The sequence below is a fragment of the Ixodes scapularis genome, unplaced genomic scaffold, assembly GCF_016920785.2.
Source record: "Ixodes scapularis isolate PalLabHiFi unplaced genomic scaffold, ASM1692078v2 PGA_scaffold1__304_contigs__length_218370807, whole genome shotgun sequence".
In the NCBI taxonomy this organism is placed as follows: Eukaryota; Metazoa; Arthropoda; class Arachnida; order Ixodida; family Ixodidae; genus Ixodes; species Ixodes scapularis.
Window position 1 is genome coordinate 33,536,498 of NW_024609846.1, and position 16,724 is coordinate 33,553,221.

At 45.4% G+C, this 16,724-nt stretch overlaps 1 protein-coding gene across 1 annotated transcript in view; it reads right to left on the minus strand.

The window, feature by feature from the left end:
- The window catches only part of LOC115313440 (glutathione hydrolase-like YwrD proenzyme), a 67,864-nt gene extending 52,164 nt beyond the window's left edge, over positions 1–15,700 (minus strand). The window contains exon 1 of the mRNA XM_040206659.1: positions 15,638–15,700. Coding sequence (XP_040062593.1) covers positions 15,638–15,700 — 63 coding nt within the window. The remainder of the gene's footprint in view (positions 1–15,637) is intronic.
- Between the last annotated feature and the right edge of the window lie 1,024 nt (positions 15,701–16,724).

The window sequence follows — 16,724 nt, forward strand, 5'->3', positions numbered from 1 at the left end:
AGGGGATTTCAGACCACTGAGCCGGCGTTGGAGTGATTAAAGGGTTGACGGTGACCTATCTGTCTTTGTCTCTATTCACTGCTCGAACTCGTTCGAAAACGAACGCCGCAATCCGAACGCCTCTGTTCGGCCTCCGAGCGCGTTCAAAGTTTGGTATTTTTCTTACCTCGTGCGTATGTTCACCGGCCAATCCGACACCCACCTGCTTTTGTTCCTCCCCTATCTCTACCATTGCCGACGCGCTCTTGGCTGCTTCTTCATCGAGGGTTCCCTGCGCGTTCCCTCTGTTGTCCTTTCGTTGCCGTGACGCTCCTTGGGTTCTGACACGCCAAAGACGGACATAGACCTTTTCCGCATAACCACATGCCAGCGCTTAACTGACGTACCCCCGTCTCGATGCATTTTTGGATTGCCCGCTGACACAGGGTATGTAACCGCCAAGGGTTTGGGCGAAAAGGCTTAGAAAGGGACGTCGTGCGTGAGTTAGTTTGGAGTGCTTCTTTTTTCCGTGTTACAATTCGCAAAATCTACGGTTGTCTGGCTATTCATGTGTCGTCGTCGAGTGCGCAATTAATTTTAATAAGAATAAAAGCAATTCCGGAAAATCTGCGATGAGCAGAAGCTGCAGCGCGAATGTGACGGCAATGTTATTGAGCTTCACGTTCTACAAGGATCCTTATTAATAAAGTCAGTCGATTCCGAGTGTGAATCGCGAGGGTTTTGTATCAGACTCATTGTCACGTTTATGCTCACGGCTACTTCGTCTGCTGCAAGATGACGGACACCAATTCGGTGCGGGTGCTCCGATTAACTTGGCACTGCAAGGTGTGCAATCGCAACATGGCATATGGAGGGTATGGAAATGTCTACATGCCATTGCTCAAGATGCAGCTATCAAAGGCAGAGAGCTTGCCTGCCTAGACTACATTAAACTGCTCATATATACCTTTCTCGTGGAAACTCAATGAAAGCACCCCACCGTCGTCGTCCTCATTGTTTCGAGGAGGCATGTTAATGGCATAATGGCATGTCATTAGCCAGCTCGATTCAACCGGCCAACTAACGGCCAAGTTATTGCAGCCCACAAGAGCCAAGTCTAGCCAAGTTTCCCCCATACACACACCGTTGGCTAACCAGACAGCTCTGCTGCCAGAACCAGCTGGTATTTCAAGCTTTAAGCCGCTAGACGGCGTCGTCGGCGTCGCGATCTTCAAGATGGTGGTGCCCTTATAAAAAGGGTATATAGGAATGCTCTCTCGCCATTACAGAAAATAAGGAAAACCACGGTACTCACCTTTCCTCCTTGCCAAGTCCCTCATCCTCAAATATTCTTTTTTCCTTTCCCCTCCCGGCAGTCAACACCATTTTTCTAGCGCGCTGGTCGGGGATGCAATGCAAAACGTTACACTTGCTTTGCGTAATGTCACATCTCAGTGCGTTTTTTGGTCTAAACAGATGTTTCGGTATCGTCATTCACTGAGCTGCCTCCGTAAGTGGCGCTGATTGGTTCTCAGAGTGTTGTGTGTGTAAGTAGACGCACATACGTTTTTTAGAGTGTAAACGTTAGTTTACCCACATAGAAAGGTTTTGACCGTTCTTGCCCACACTGAGAATCAAAATGGTTTGCCGAGGACGTCGCCACCGTTCCATCAGCCTCGCGTGTTAACACACTTTGGCGCCACCGACTTTTGAGCTGTTTTGGCCTGAGCGAATTAAAATATGGTGCGCTGAATTTCGTGGCTACTACTTGTTCCCTGAGTAGTCCGAACCACTAACGAAATATTAAAATAAACATGGCTAAAGCTAAAATATAAATGAAGGGCCCTTTTAAGCTGTTAATTACAGGAGCCGTACTCTATGTACCACTTTAATAAAAATTTAAAAAAAAAGCTTAGAAAGAGGACGACTTCATAGCTCATGGGGCTTGCACCATACTGGGGCAGTTTTACCTGAAGATTTCCGGAGCCTAATTTCATAAATTGTGCGAACGAGTTCCATAACGGTGCTTACATGCTTGCCTCATCAAGACCAGAAACAAATTCTCAGAAATAGAAATTTCGATTAATGGACACAATACATAAAAAAAATAAACAGAACGAACTGAAAACAAAAAGACGGGAACAAAACTGGGTGACACAAGAGAATCAGTAAGCATATATAGGATTTAATGATTGTGACGAATTCTGCAACATGTACTTTTCTTTCTCGCCGTCTGCCCTTCTTATAAAGAACCAGGTTGGTAGAGCCGTGCCACTGATAATATTTCTTGATTTCTTTTTTGTGGAACTAAACCCTGCCTTTCTGAAAGAGCAACTCAATTTTAAGAGCAAGCTTCCGAAATGCACACACTAAGTAGTTGTCCCAAAACTCTCGTTTGATATGAGATCACTCTGAATATAAATTTTGACGCGGTTTTTTTGTGTTCCTGCCAAGAGTATATTCAATCATATGTCAACTTAGAAAGAAAGCAGGTAAACTTTGTTGATTGTTTCAATTCACGCTTTCCTCCTGTATGGATTCCCACATAAACTGTAGCGACACCTACCTTTGACACGCACAGCAGCTGTGCACAGATTTGGACAACGAAGAGTTGCAAGGGCGTCCTATTCCTCTGTGCGCAAACAATTTTTCAAGCTAAATAACGGCGTTGATGTTGCGCTGTTTGCCAACAGCTTGGGTGTATACAAACGAAATCAAAACAAATATACACGTTTATTGCATGAAATGTATGTTAGGATACCATAAAGAATAAAGGAAAAAATGACTCTCCCTAAAGGGATGCAAATTTAAGAACAATAAAATTGCGCGTCCTCTGCGTAAGAATTTCCTATCGTTCCCGTTTGGTAATGATGTCGAATCACGGCATATTTCAGTGTCATCACCCGAACGGCACAAAACGACAAAAAGAAATCAGCTTGGTATGATGGGTGGTTCTCACTCGGCTAGAAGACAAGTATTTTAGTAGGTCATAGCAGAACTATCGCAGCGAGGGTCGGCGGTAGTACGCACCATAATACACTCCAGGGGGGTCTATCTCTATGTGGTTCTTTGTTTCCTCCATTCTCGCACTCATCTGTAGCGATCGCACTAACGTGGCCCCAATATAATCCTGCCGCGCCGCTCAGGTCGCACCGTAATCGCTGGACCCTGCTTTTGAGTGACTCGATCAGCACAAGGTCGATGCCTTCTTCAGCAGTAAGTGGGTCGCTGAAACAAAATAGACACAGGGTTTCTTTGAATGGCGTGTCATGAACAGTCTCTACCTCTAAACAACGAATTCCGCACTAAACATTTTATTTTAGACCCTAGTTATACGGGCACCTTTAATCGCAGTTAAGTCTAACCTCAGTCACACATAGCTGCGGTTAAGGTGCTCGTGTAACTCGGGTGTTAAATGTCAGCATACTGTGCTCAGTTTAAACAAAACACAGCAGCTTCAGGCAAATATGGTGTACATTATTTTTTTTTAGAGCGGAGCTCTCAGTCGCCCGTTTCCGGCTTGAGCGGCGTCGCCGTCGGCGTCGGAGTCGCCGTGGGTGCCGCCGTCTCCGTCGGCGTAACAGCCCGCCTTGCATCACGGGATGTTTTCCCGCTGAATTTAGCGGGAAAAATTGTCTGCCGAATTGAGCTGGTAATTTTTTCCGTAAAATTTAGCAGAACAACTCCCCAGCTAAGTTTAGCGGGGAAATGTTCGCTAATTTTAGTGGGACATTTAAAGGAAATTTCCCGCTAAATGGGAGGGTGCATTAGAGGAGGAGGGGAAGGTACGGAGGGGGAGAACGGGCATACCCTTCCCCTCCTGAACAGCTGCGTTTTAATTCGGCACAACGGGGAATTGTAGACGTCTCTCATTTTTTTTTTTATTTAATATACTCGTCGAAGGGTGGGCTCTTACTTTCAGACTTCAAATATTCTGCAAATTCAGGAAATCACTAAACAAAAATTATTTACTGACGTGGGCCATCCACTTTACTTTAAACGTTCAATGAATATGACACGGGCAACTTGTATTATTTAATTATATAGTTTCTTCCACTCAAATGAATTATTAATATCTTACTATTAAAAATGTAGAAACCAATTCAGCGATCTATTTAGAATGCACTCTTTTTAAAATTTAAATTTCTTAAAAAGTGTGCATTAATTCATATTGCCTAAATTGTAATTTATTTAAATTCTAAAGTAAATACCAAGGCAGGAAACGTGCAGAATATGAGACGTCCAAGAACAACTGGACACTGATCATTTTCTATTCATTTGGCTTCGCAATGCCTCCGACCATAAAATATAGTCGCGATTTATCGAGATGAACTGAATTTCTAAAGATAACACGAACATGAATTTAAAAAAAAGAACTCAATTCTAACATTGCGATATTCGGGGAAGTAATTACATATTGGTTTGTTTAAACTGACATATATAGGGAGGTTTTAAATAATATATATTTGTTTATTTATTTATTCGATTACCCGCATCGTCCTGGAGGCATTATTGCAGGGAGAGGTTAAAAAATATTTCAGGTGAAAATACAGAGGGAAAAACATTTTCATTATACATCTTCCATTTTAATATTTTTCGAATAAAAATTATCTACAAGAGTTAATAGTTGCAAATTTGTATTGACGGTAAACTCTTTCTGACACGTAATAGGATATCGGATGTAATTTTTTATTGATACAAGTTCTATCATTATATTGAAAATAAATAAGTTTTAATCTTAAAATTTTCCGTCGGCGTGAGAGCAGTTGCCAGGGTAACTGTTCGCTCAGAGCCGTTACGCTCGCTTTGAGCGTATACTCATTCAGGACAAATCTGGCGCAGCGACTTTATACTCGTTCGAATTTATGCAATAGACTATTTATTACTTTGGGTGTCCAAAACTATGAATGCATATTCCGGAACTGACCGAACACAAGAAAATATAAAGCTTCCTTCAGTTCTTTGGGGCAATGACGGAAATTACCACATACAACTTTTAACAGGCCGTTTGCCTTATTCGTTATAAAATTAATATGTCTATATTCCAGAGTAAGTTGTTGGAAAAACTAACACCGAGATGAGGGATTGAATCTGTTGTACCAAGTTCTTGATAGGGAATGGCATAGCCCAAGCTTTCTCTATCTTCTTTTTTTCTCGAAAATCTAACTATTTTTCATACAGCTCCGATCGCATTCAGCTACGATCATTAAGGAAAGATTTGACAATTTTACTTTTTTTTTCAATTTCACTCATCTTGAAAACATTCAAGAACCGAAGACAGTACAAAAAAAGAAAAGAAACAACAGTAAAAAGTTATATTTTTCTTTTTGAGTCAAGCTCTTACTCGGGGCGTGAGGCAACTTCTATAGATCCAATTTAGATTCGTAGCCTAGAAACGGCTTCTTGAGGATAGACAAACACAGAGACAAACGAAGAGAAATCGTCACACGTAACAAATCTGCCGCATTGGGTTCTGAAGATTACATCTTAAATATCGGTTCAAAGAAGACAGGGGCCCGTCCGTCGTCTTATTCAAGACATCGGCGCGATACACTCAATTACTCAATTACTCAATTGCTAAGTGAGAGATAAAAAAAAGGAAATAAACTGTTCCTCTCGACCTGCACCACCTGACGGTATAACAGGTTTGATCCAATATAATATAAAAAATGAGGGCCGTAATTGACCAAACGTTTCATTAGTCCTTAAAGCCAATTAAAAAGAAAAAAATCGGCGCGATACACTGGAATCAAATGACGAATTTAGACGCCCTCATCGCCTGGAGCTTAAGGATTCTGCTCCTGACATAGCCAGATAGTGTCCGCTGACGGCCACCGTCGTATGTAAGAGCGATCATCTTTTAAGCATTGATTACCTTACCCCTACCCATGGTCATCTTCAGTGCTATGGCTGATCATGTCATCGCAGATACAACCGAACCTAATTCTGCAGCCCCCCAAGTCGCGTTGTGGGTCTTTATGTGTAGGTAGTTGTTACGTGGTTAATATGTATTTGTTACGTGGTTAATATATATGTATCAGTTAATTCAATCAGCTTCTTCCATTTCGGTTGTTGTTATTACTATAGAGTTGTTTTGTAAAACATATGCGTGATGTTTCTCTTAAGCTGAATGTAAGTGTTTTTCTTCCTTTTTTAAATAAAACTTGACAGTAAGAAGGGAGGTGTCCTAATCAGCATTATCAATTGTCGGGGACTTGAGGTCACGAGAATGAGTGACAATTTGCAGATGTATTACGTAACATTTATACGATACCTACGCGTTCTTTGATTACAACACGCGGTAGTAAATCAGGCGGATGAGAGATGTGTTATATTCTAGACTTTTAAGCGTTTTATTGTGAATGAAGTCTGGCTGTCCAGTGGATCATGTAAATTATCAAATCATTTGGTTTTGTTTTTTGTTTCTTCAACAACACACATTTCCTTATTGGCACAAAAAATACACAAAAGTTCCTCTGAGCAGGAATATAAAATTCTTAATTCGCATGTAGTGTTAGTGAAAATAAAGCTAGAACACCACGCCCCCTTTCCAAACAATACATGTGCGCCCAAAACTTGCACCACTAAACAAAGGAAGGGCGGTTTAATACGAAACACTTCCATTGGGATTCTGTATTAGTTCAATTCAGTTTATTATTCCTCAAGGACACTTTAAATTATATCAAATTCACGAGAAAGGATACAGTCAACATGATTAAACAGTAAGAGTTGCCGAAAAGCATTTTGAATATATATTATCTAGATACACATTATGCACAGATACGGAAACACAAGTAAACAATAAAGAAACCGTAAATGCGCGCCTTTGAACATTTACAAAGAAAAGTAATCCTTAAGGTGTGCTTTTTGAGTTATTCTTGTTTCCGTGTTTCTTTTTAGAGAATTGATATAAAACCTGCTACCTCGATGGCACTTGTTCATTTGAAGTATACGTGACCTACTTTTTGTACATACGAGAAACGTTTGACTGCTTAAATGTTATATCATGTTATTTTTATTCTATTGCGGTACAGAATAATATTGAATATTTAAATCTGTGGTGATTAATGTTTTGCCAACGACTTACATGTACTGGAAACCCGTACTCGCTCACAACCCTTCAACCAAATGAGTAGCCAGTGCTTCCCATGAGGCAGCAGGTGTTTCCTTGCGTGTTGACTACTGTCGCTAAAACGGTGCCTGCCTGATAGAAGGAAGGAGGCGCTTCCCGAGCGGATGATTTGATTGCCCTGCTAAACGAACAGCTAGAGGTAAGTTCAAAATCCTATGTTAGATAATTTAAAAGACTTAAAATGCAACTAACTCTATACAATGGTCGTCCAATGAGAACAGCATTCGAGACTACCATGCTTTCTTATTAAGAGTCAGACCCAGACTCGTTATTCTCCAGATCTGTTATGTTTATTTATAATATACGGTTTGGTACGGTTAAACTTAAAATTGAATATGGCTACCTGATAACCTTTCCGCACAATTTATATGCCCGATATTCAGTATTGTGCAGAGTCAGCAATGGCAATGGGCAAACATTAACTCGCGTAAAAATAGCCTGCATCACGAAGACGGCAAACGGGAAACATTGTAAAAAAAGGGAATTAAACTATAAATTAGATATGTATCTGTCGTCACCTGTAGTTTTAAAAAAATACAAAAAACTAAGACTACAAAACATTTTAAACTATTTCAGCAGCGCGTTTCTACGCTAATTTCATACTACTTCTGACGAGCATGCGCCTTGTTCAAAGCGATCATTTGACAACTCATTAATTTCAATATTCGTGGAGGCCAGTGGGAGGAAAAAAGTGCTTGTATCACAGCAAAAATAAACTAGGTAACGCCGTGCATTCAGTCTTTGCCCACATGTAGCGCTAGCTATCCTGGCCATGGAGGTGTCAACGTTTCAGGACAGAAGGATCTGGTATACTCCGACGTTGAGCGTAGCGCAGAACGAGGGCCTCTGATTGGACGGCGAGCAGTAACTGAACATCCGCGACAAATCAGTATAGGTGTCCGCTGCGCTACTTCGCGTTAACTCCGCTTGACGTCGGAGTATAAGAGATACTTAACTCTTATTTTTTACAAGATATAATATGTCTAATGCAATATACAGGGTGTCACAAAAGAAAATTCACACGGTCTTTTTCACCGCAAAAATAAACTAGGCATCGCCGAACGCTCATTCGCTGCCAAAAGGTTGAGCTAGAGGTCACAACCAGAGGCCAAAGTTTCAGCCCGATCCGATAACTTACCGTATTTACTCGCATATTGGTCGATACGTCGTATAGGTCGACCCCCTAACTTCGGGACCCCCGAAAAAAAAAAAAAGTTGGAACGGCGTATAGGTCGACCCCCGCAAGCTCTGAGCCGCCGTTACGCGGTGCCTGGCACCGCGTGACTAATCGGCCACTCGAACGCCCGCAGTATCGCCGATGTGTTACGCGAACATATCAAGCACGGAAGCAATGATCGTACAGGGCTAAAAGAAATGTTTATTTTGCACTTTCGCAATCACTCATCGGACGACGATGCGCACGAATCACTGTCCTCTTTGTCACTGTCCTCGTATACGGCGTCGTCCTCGGTGCCATCCATGGCATTTGAAAGACCGCACTTCTTGAAAGATCTTGCGACAAGCGCGTCTGGAAGATTGTACCAGGCGGCCGCGACCCATGATGCAACCTCGGCGAGGGATGCCCGCTTAGTAACTCGGCCCGTTGGAGTGAGTGGGTTGTCGGTCTTCCCCATCCACTCCGTGTACAGCTTTCGCACACGGTCTTTAAACGGCTTGTTTAACATCACGTCCAGCGGTTGTAGTTGCGACGTCATTCCTCCGGGGATCACGACGAGGTCGGTTCCTGATGAGCGCAGCTTTTCCTTGACCTTGGCTGTCAGATGTCCGCGGAAGGAATCCAGAACGAGCATGTTCGGAAGACCAAGTAAAGCACCCGGACGACGGTCCCACACCAGCCTTAGCCATTCCAAAACCAAATCGTCGTTGAAAAATCCCTTCTCATTTGTTCTGACAATGACGTTGTGTGGGAACCGCTCTTTCGGGAGTGTCTTCCTTTTGAACACCAAGAACGGCGGCAGCTTCCACCCATCCGCCGTCGCCGCAAGCATCACTGTGAATCGGCTTCGTTCATTTCCAGTCGAGAGGATGTTGACCTGGCGGGACCCGCGCTTGGTGACGGTGGTACTCCGCGTCATGTCGAAGTATACAGGGGTTTGGTCGGCATTCCCGATTTGTCCGATGGCGTATCCCTGTTCCCTCCGTAGGCTAAGGACGTAGCGCCGAAAAGCAAACAGCTTTTCTTCGTACGCGTCCGGAAGGCGCTGGCAGATGCTTGTCCGGCGACGAAGCCACAGCCCGGATCTTCGCATAAAGCGAGTCGCCCACCCGCGACTCGCCGAAAACTCGCTGCGGGGTATTGCGTCCCTTATGGCGATGGCACGCGCTTTCTCTTGTAGCGCCTCCGCAGTCACTGCCAATGACCTGTCTCGAAGCCCGATGACAAAGGCGCTCACCTCCGCTTCCAGCGCTGCATATTTTCCAGACGCCGGTCCACGAAACGCTTGGCGGTTGTTTGCGCACGCAAAAAGGCGCTCTCGCTGGTTTCGCCAGTATCTGACGCACTTTTCTGCAACGTCGAACTCCCGTGCAGCCACGCAGTTGTTTGACGCTTCCGCACGTAAAATCACTTTTTTCTTGAAAGCTGCCGAGAACGGTCGCCGACGTTCGGGAGGCATTGCGTGACTGGCTCCAAGCGTGGTGATCATGTGACTGGGTATCATCGTCTTTTCATCTTTTGTTTGCCGTGGGGCCGCTTTAATGTTCCCGGTAGGGGGCGCTGCAAGCACCGCGCTAGTAAAGTCCCTAGATAAGACCTTCCTACAAGTAGCGACATTCTTTGAAGCGCCGACTGCGTGACGGTGCAGGTTTTAGGAAGCGAATGGCGGCGCACAGCAGAGGTTTGAACTGAATGCCGCCATTCGCTTCCAGTGGAATCTGCTTTGTCATTTGTATGGGTTGTCGTTACTTGTATAAGAAGTATCAAGGGACTTTACGCGCTAGAAGAAAGAGTGATAGTACAGGCGAGCTGTCGCTGAGTCAGCTGAGTGCCGACGCGCGCGATGAGAACGGACCGGGATTCGCGTATTGCTCGACCCCCCAGTTTTGATGAGGCGATTTTTGAAAAACAGGTCGACCTATACGCGAGTAAATACGGTAACCAAAAGTTATAAGTGATTTTCTCAATATTTCAATTTGAAAATTGCGGCCGACGGAGTTTTCAAACACATAGGGCTATATGGCACCAAAAACCGAAAACGGGCAAAAATGGGCTCCATTTTCTCATTTAAATTATCAGAAAATCATTTATAACTTTTGATTAAGCTATCGGATCGGGCTGAAACTTTGGCATCTGGTTGTGACCTCTAGCTCTATCTTTGGGCAGAGAATGAGCGTTCGGCGATGCCTAGTTTATTTTTGCGGTAAAAAAGACCGTGTAAATTTTCTTTTGTGACACCCTGTACATTGAAACTGTCCACAATTCGATGGAGACAGTCCAGCGGCGCCAAAAGTGTTTAGTCACGGCCCTCCTTGTCTTTGTGAGTTCTCCTTCCCCTGGCTAAACCAATCACGGCATGTGATCGGTTTCGCAAGGGATATTAAATTCACAAAGGTTACGAGGGCCGTGGCGATGCACCTTAGCCCTGCTTGATTGGCTTCATCGGATCGTAGCTTCGGCTGAGCTCCAGCTTCAAAGGGTGCGTTTCCGGTAGCCTCAATCTTCATGCACGCACGGGCCCCGTTGGCCTCATTTTCTTCACTGACAGTTTCCGAAAATCACTTGCAACTTGTGACATAGATAGCGGTAGACCCTGAAACATTCGCATCCCGTCGCAACTGCTCTGGATGCGTTATTTCTGTTTTTGCTGTGAGATAAAAACGGCTCTCGTTTCTCCCAAACAGGCTGCAGTGTATGTAGATGTGAGGTTTACAGCATCTGGCGTGTCGCAAACTTAATTACTTTTATCCGGTCGTTTCGAGCATCCGTTAGCGAAACCACTGGGCAATATATACAGTTTATCGCTATAAGGCCGGGCATCTGGTCATTAATATGCCTTGTCGTCGACCCCGTGAGGCGTTAGCTTCGTGTATATATATATATATATATATATATACGAAGGTAACGCTTATATATATATATATCGTAAAAAGGAGGTAGATGCTTTAAAACATATTTATTGGACGACGTTCCGAGCGGGGACCGCACTTCATCAGGTCCTAATGTTGCAGTGAAAGCTGGAAGCCCGCCATTTTGACACGGCGGCAAAAAAAAAAAAAAAAAATTATTGAGGAAAGGCGGAAAAGCAACTTCTCAGGACCGACCATGGGTAGACGAAGGCCGCGGCCAGGGAAGGGGCCCCGCATGCATCCCCAAACAATCCCCCACTAGGCGACGTTGGGGCTCGGCAGTGTCCAGAACAAAACAAGGGAATAAAACAAAATCAAGTTGGCCCAAAAGCGCGCCCGGGTGGCCGAGAAGAGCCAGCAGAGACACAGGAGCAGCGCTGGCGCGAACCGAGACGCGCGATGGTTCAAGTTACACACCCAAACACCCCTCTCCACCCCCCCCCCCCCCCCCCCCCCACACACAGCCACACACTCACGTGCAAGCATGTCCCTCCCCCCCCCCCCCCCTCCCCCCCCCTCCCCTTTTTTCTTTTCTTCTTTTTCTCACCACCCGCCTCCCCATTTCGCACCCGAGAGGGAAGACACTCCTCGAGGTCGTAATGATGTCCAGCGCAGGGAAAACTCTAAGCAGGGGACTCCGTCTGTTCGTTTTCCCGTCGACGTGGGGATTCCGAGGAGGTGAACCGTTCAAGATGTAAGCAGCTACGCAGGCCGACGCTCTCGTTAATGCCCACTCGAAGCGTGTTAAACTTTTTAATTAGGTACGATTCCCTGTGCTCCCTTTCGCGTGCTGTACTAAATCCCGATTGAAGTATAGTTTCAAATTTTTTGTTTATGTGGTGTTGATCGAGACGCATATGTTTGGAGAGCGGGAGTTTGGGGAGTGTGTTAAGGTGGGACTTGTGATTGTTAAATCTTTGACGGAAGGGGAGATCGGTCTGTCCAATATACTGCATGTTGCATACGCGGCAGTGCAACAGATAGACTACATTAGCTAAGTTACAGTTATAATTTCCGTTTATCCTAAAGGTGAAGTCCGAATTTGTACTTTTTGCCTCCACGGATTCCGTCATGTGGCTACACACTTTGCACCGCGGCACCCGGCATGGCCGAGATCCCAGAAACTCCTCATGTGTGGTTTTGGATCGTACTAGCATGTCTTTAAGGCTTTTTCCTCGACGGTAGTCGACGCGTGGAGCCTGCGGAAAGACAGATTGGAGGCGCTGGTTTTGTAAGAGAATATTAAAATTTTTTCGTAAGATGTTGTTGATGTTGGGAAGGTTACTTGCGTAGGTTAGCACTAAATTATACTGATTATTCTCTGTGCTTTGAACGCTTGTTTTGTTGATGGCTGTCGTGCGGTCTAGTTTACGAGCCTTTTCTATAGCATTGTTTTTGACGCCTGGCGGATAATTTTGCCTAATGAGTGCTTTCGTTAGATTATCTGCGTTTTGTTTGAAGTCTTTCTCGTTGCTGCATATTCGTTTGTACCTATGCGCCTGAGAATAGGGCAAACTATTTTTGCAGTGGCGGGGGTGGCAGCTATCGTAGTTAAGATATTGTTGCCTGTCCGTGGGTTTTCTGTAGAGTTTAGTGGAAAGTTTGTTATCCTGAATTTGGACGGTAACGTCCAAGAAACTAATTGTCCGCTGCGAGACGTTGTGGGTGGACCGAATTGAGGAATGAGCCGAATTGTATTCCGAAATAAATGTGTTGAGTTCGTCCTCGGTGCCTGTCCATATCATAAAAATATCGTCAATACACCTTTTATAGAAATATGGCTGAATCGAACGATCTGCGAGGAACCGACCCTCCAATTCCGCATGAAAACGTTGGCATAATTTGGGGCCATTTTTGTGCCCAAGGCGGTTCCGCTAATTTGGAGGCAATGTTCATCTTCGAATTCAAAATGGTTGCATTCAAGTACGAGTCGTAACAATTTTCTTAAGGACTGACAATCGAGTATTGAAGAGTTTCGGGTGTTCACATACGCTCCAATTACCGCTGCGATGCCGTCATCGTGCGGAATGTTGGTGTACAGCGCAGTTACGTCCAATGTTACCAGAAATGATCCTGTGGGTATGTTTAGCTGGGATATATCCTGGATGAAATGGTTCGTGCCCCTCAAGAAGAACGGAAAGGTTGGGGGGATTTCCTTAATTATAGTGTCAAGAAAACTTGATATTCTTTCGGTTACTGTTCCTATGACAGACACTATTGGCCTTCCAGGGTTATTCTCCTTGTGTATCTTAGGTAGCGTGTAGAATCGCCCAGGCCTGGGGTGCCAGGGCTTAATGCAGTGGAACATTTCCCTAGTTATGCCACCATTGTCTTTCAAGTGGGACAGTGTTCTGAGAACAACGGACTTGATTCGCAATGTTGGGTCACTTGAAAGTTTTTTGTAAAATATTGGATCATTTAGTTGTCGGAGTCCTTCATTAATGTAGTCCTGCGTATTGAGAACAACTACGGCACCACCTTTGTTGGCTGGCTTAATAACAATGTCAGTCCTGGAGCCAAGGAGTTTAATGCACTTGTTTTTGGAGACTGAAAGATTGTATTTCGGAACCCGTTTTTTCTGAAATGGCTCTATAATTTCCCGCTGTACCACCTCTATGCACGTATCCAAATATTTGTTCCTTTGGTTGCTTGGTGTCCACTGATTTTTCGGATTTGTGGGAAGGAGGCAGCCGCCATCACTAGGGCGCTGGTGAAAATATTCTCGGAGACGTAGACTACGGGAGAAGTTGTCCACGTCCTGGTATAACTGGAATTCGTCACACCCTCGCGTTGCAGGGGAGAAGCTGAGGCCCTTCGAAAGAATTGCTACCTCTTCTTGTGAAAGTGTCGTGCTTGACAAATTTACAATATTGCTTCCAATTTCATTCTGTTGAGAGGATGTTTTTCGGCCGGCGAAAGAGATGGGAGACGTCTGTGCAGCAATGCGTGGGCCCCGAGCACAGGGGTTTATTGTCCTGAGGTGCGAATGCGAAGTTACCTCTGGCAGTGTGGGATCACCTGATATTCCTGATGGGATGCGACCTTTGTTAATAGAACTATGTATCCGGGAGTCCCGCTGTAAGCCGGTGTCACGCTGTGAATGCTGAGAGGAAATGTTGTCGAGAACAAATTTTTTTCCTTTAACAGCCCGAATTTCGCGGATCCGTTTTTGTTCATACCGTTCGAGCTCATCTTTCTCTGAAGTTGCAAGCAAGCCGTATGCCCTCCTTCCCTGCTCCTCCAGCTCCTTCTCCGACGTCATCCTAGTGTGGTGTTGGGTTGTAATATCCATAAGTTTTAGCGAAGCCTCAGAAAGGGTGTCTTCCCACCTCTGGCGCTCGTTTGCATTGAAGGTGTTTAGACACGGCTGAATCGATAACTGAAAGCCCTTCGGGATGTTTTTCTTTTCCATGTAAATTTGAAGTGTCTCCGCATGCATTGCGTGTCGAATCCGTTTATTTATGGTTTTGCGAATCTCGAGGAATGTCCTAGATCTAGGATGAACAGGAGGGACGGTACCTTTCTTTTCTCCGAGTCATTTCCCCCTCCCGGGAAGCGTGACGGCTGTACTGGCGAGAGTTCTCCTGAGGTAGTAGGGGCTCCGTGCAAGTGGAGCGCTGGAACTCGGAGAGGCGATGGACGTCGACGGCGAACACGTTGAACGGACGTCTCCGGCGGCGCCGGAGGGAGCGGAATCTTGCTCACCAGGTGCACAAGGCCGTGTCACTGAAGGCGAAGCGCTCCGTGCAGGTGGGGGAGCACTGGAACTTGGGGAGGCGGCGGATGCCCGCGGTGAGCCCGCCGAACGGAACTCCTCACTGGAGGCGGAGGTAGTGGAACTCCGCCCGCCAGGCGGACAAGATCGTGCCAAAGAAGGCGAAGCGCCAGGCCTGACAAGCTGGCCCCCTCTCACAGGACGCACCCCCGCCGCCGCCCGTATGTCCTCCCGTTGCGGCAGAGACGGCCACAGCCGCAGGTTGTCCGCAGAAGCGTCAGTCGAAGGTGGCTGGTGGGCCTGGTCAGTCTGCGTCTGAGCGTGGCAGGTACAAACCAACGGCGCAACGTGGTCCAGCCACCCCGGGTGATCCCGGCGTCCTCCCCGGAGCAGCACCTGATGGAGGTTCCCCAGCGAGCAGAACTACTCCGCAGAAACTTGGGTGCTGTCCATCAGCCGCCAAGACCCGGGTGGGTGAAATATATACCCCCAAAATCACGTGACCCCCCAAGGTCACGTGACCCCCCCCCCCCCCCCGAAGTCACGTGACCCCCCCCCCCCCCCCCCGAGGTCAGGTGGCCCCCTCGGAGCATATTCAAAAATGAGGGGAGAAGGAGAAGGAGGAGGAGGAGGAAGGGTCTACCCTCCCCTCAGCACCCTTCCCTCCTCCTCCTCAAGAGCTGTGATCCAATTCGGCGTCACAGGGAGTTGTAAACGGCTTTCACTTTTTTCTTCAAAAGTTTTTTGAAATTTAATACGAACACAACTTTCAGACAGATGTGTGACATTATGGCCTCGGTTCATCGAAACTTACGAGAAACGAATATATGTATACAGTATATATCCGGTTTTCGTAAGTTTTGATGAACCGATACCATGCTCCTTGCTGATCATTATGTCTGCTGACCCGTATTCCGGGTCCGCAACGATTGGCAGTCCGTCGACAAGGCCCAACCTCAGCGCTTCAATCATCAGATGATAAAACTCGATTGGCTTCAACTTGAAACCTGCTTCAAGACGCCTCAGCAAATTTTTCAACAGGAACCAGACAAGCCCGTCGATTTTAACTGATTCTACCAATTATGATGCCTCTACATTCCCGAAAATGACTTGTAAGAGCTACTTGCTTCAATCTAAAGAGGGAGCTTTGTAAATGCGAGTGGTTGAAATTCTGTTTAAACCTAAGACACAACCTGCGCTGCAGCACCGAGCATGACGTAAGAACGTGAAGCGTTACTGCCAAAACTCAATACTATCGCAGCAGATCCTGTACAAGAAAAAAAATATATCATTGGTTGCCAATATTGGGGAAGACTTGTATGTAACAGGATAATTAGAAATGTGTTTGTGATTAGATTACAATACTGGAAAACCCGGAATATAATTCATTAACATGGCACTAAGTGGTATTTCATTGGATACCAATAGAGGAAATCGTGGCATAATATTTTATAACAATATCGGAAATCGCGGCACCAAGTTTGATACCAATGTCGGAAAACGTGGCCTATCATTGGACACCGACGGTGCGAATCCTGGATTTATATTGAAGTCCAATATTGAACATTATGGTGTAATACTGCTTAGATATATTGCTATCTAATTTCATAAATTTGAATGCTAATATTGAAATATTAATGGCAGTAGCCCCGAATCGTCATTGGCCCAATAGTGGAAATTTCCTTGGTCCAAACATGGAGCGGGTTGCGCGCCAATATTCGGTCCAATATTAGAATCCATTAAAACAAATATTGTGCTAACTTTGGGCCAACACTGGTGTGCTGCCTGGGCTAGTTAAACAGTGATCATAAA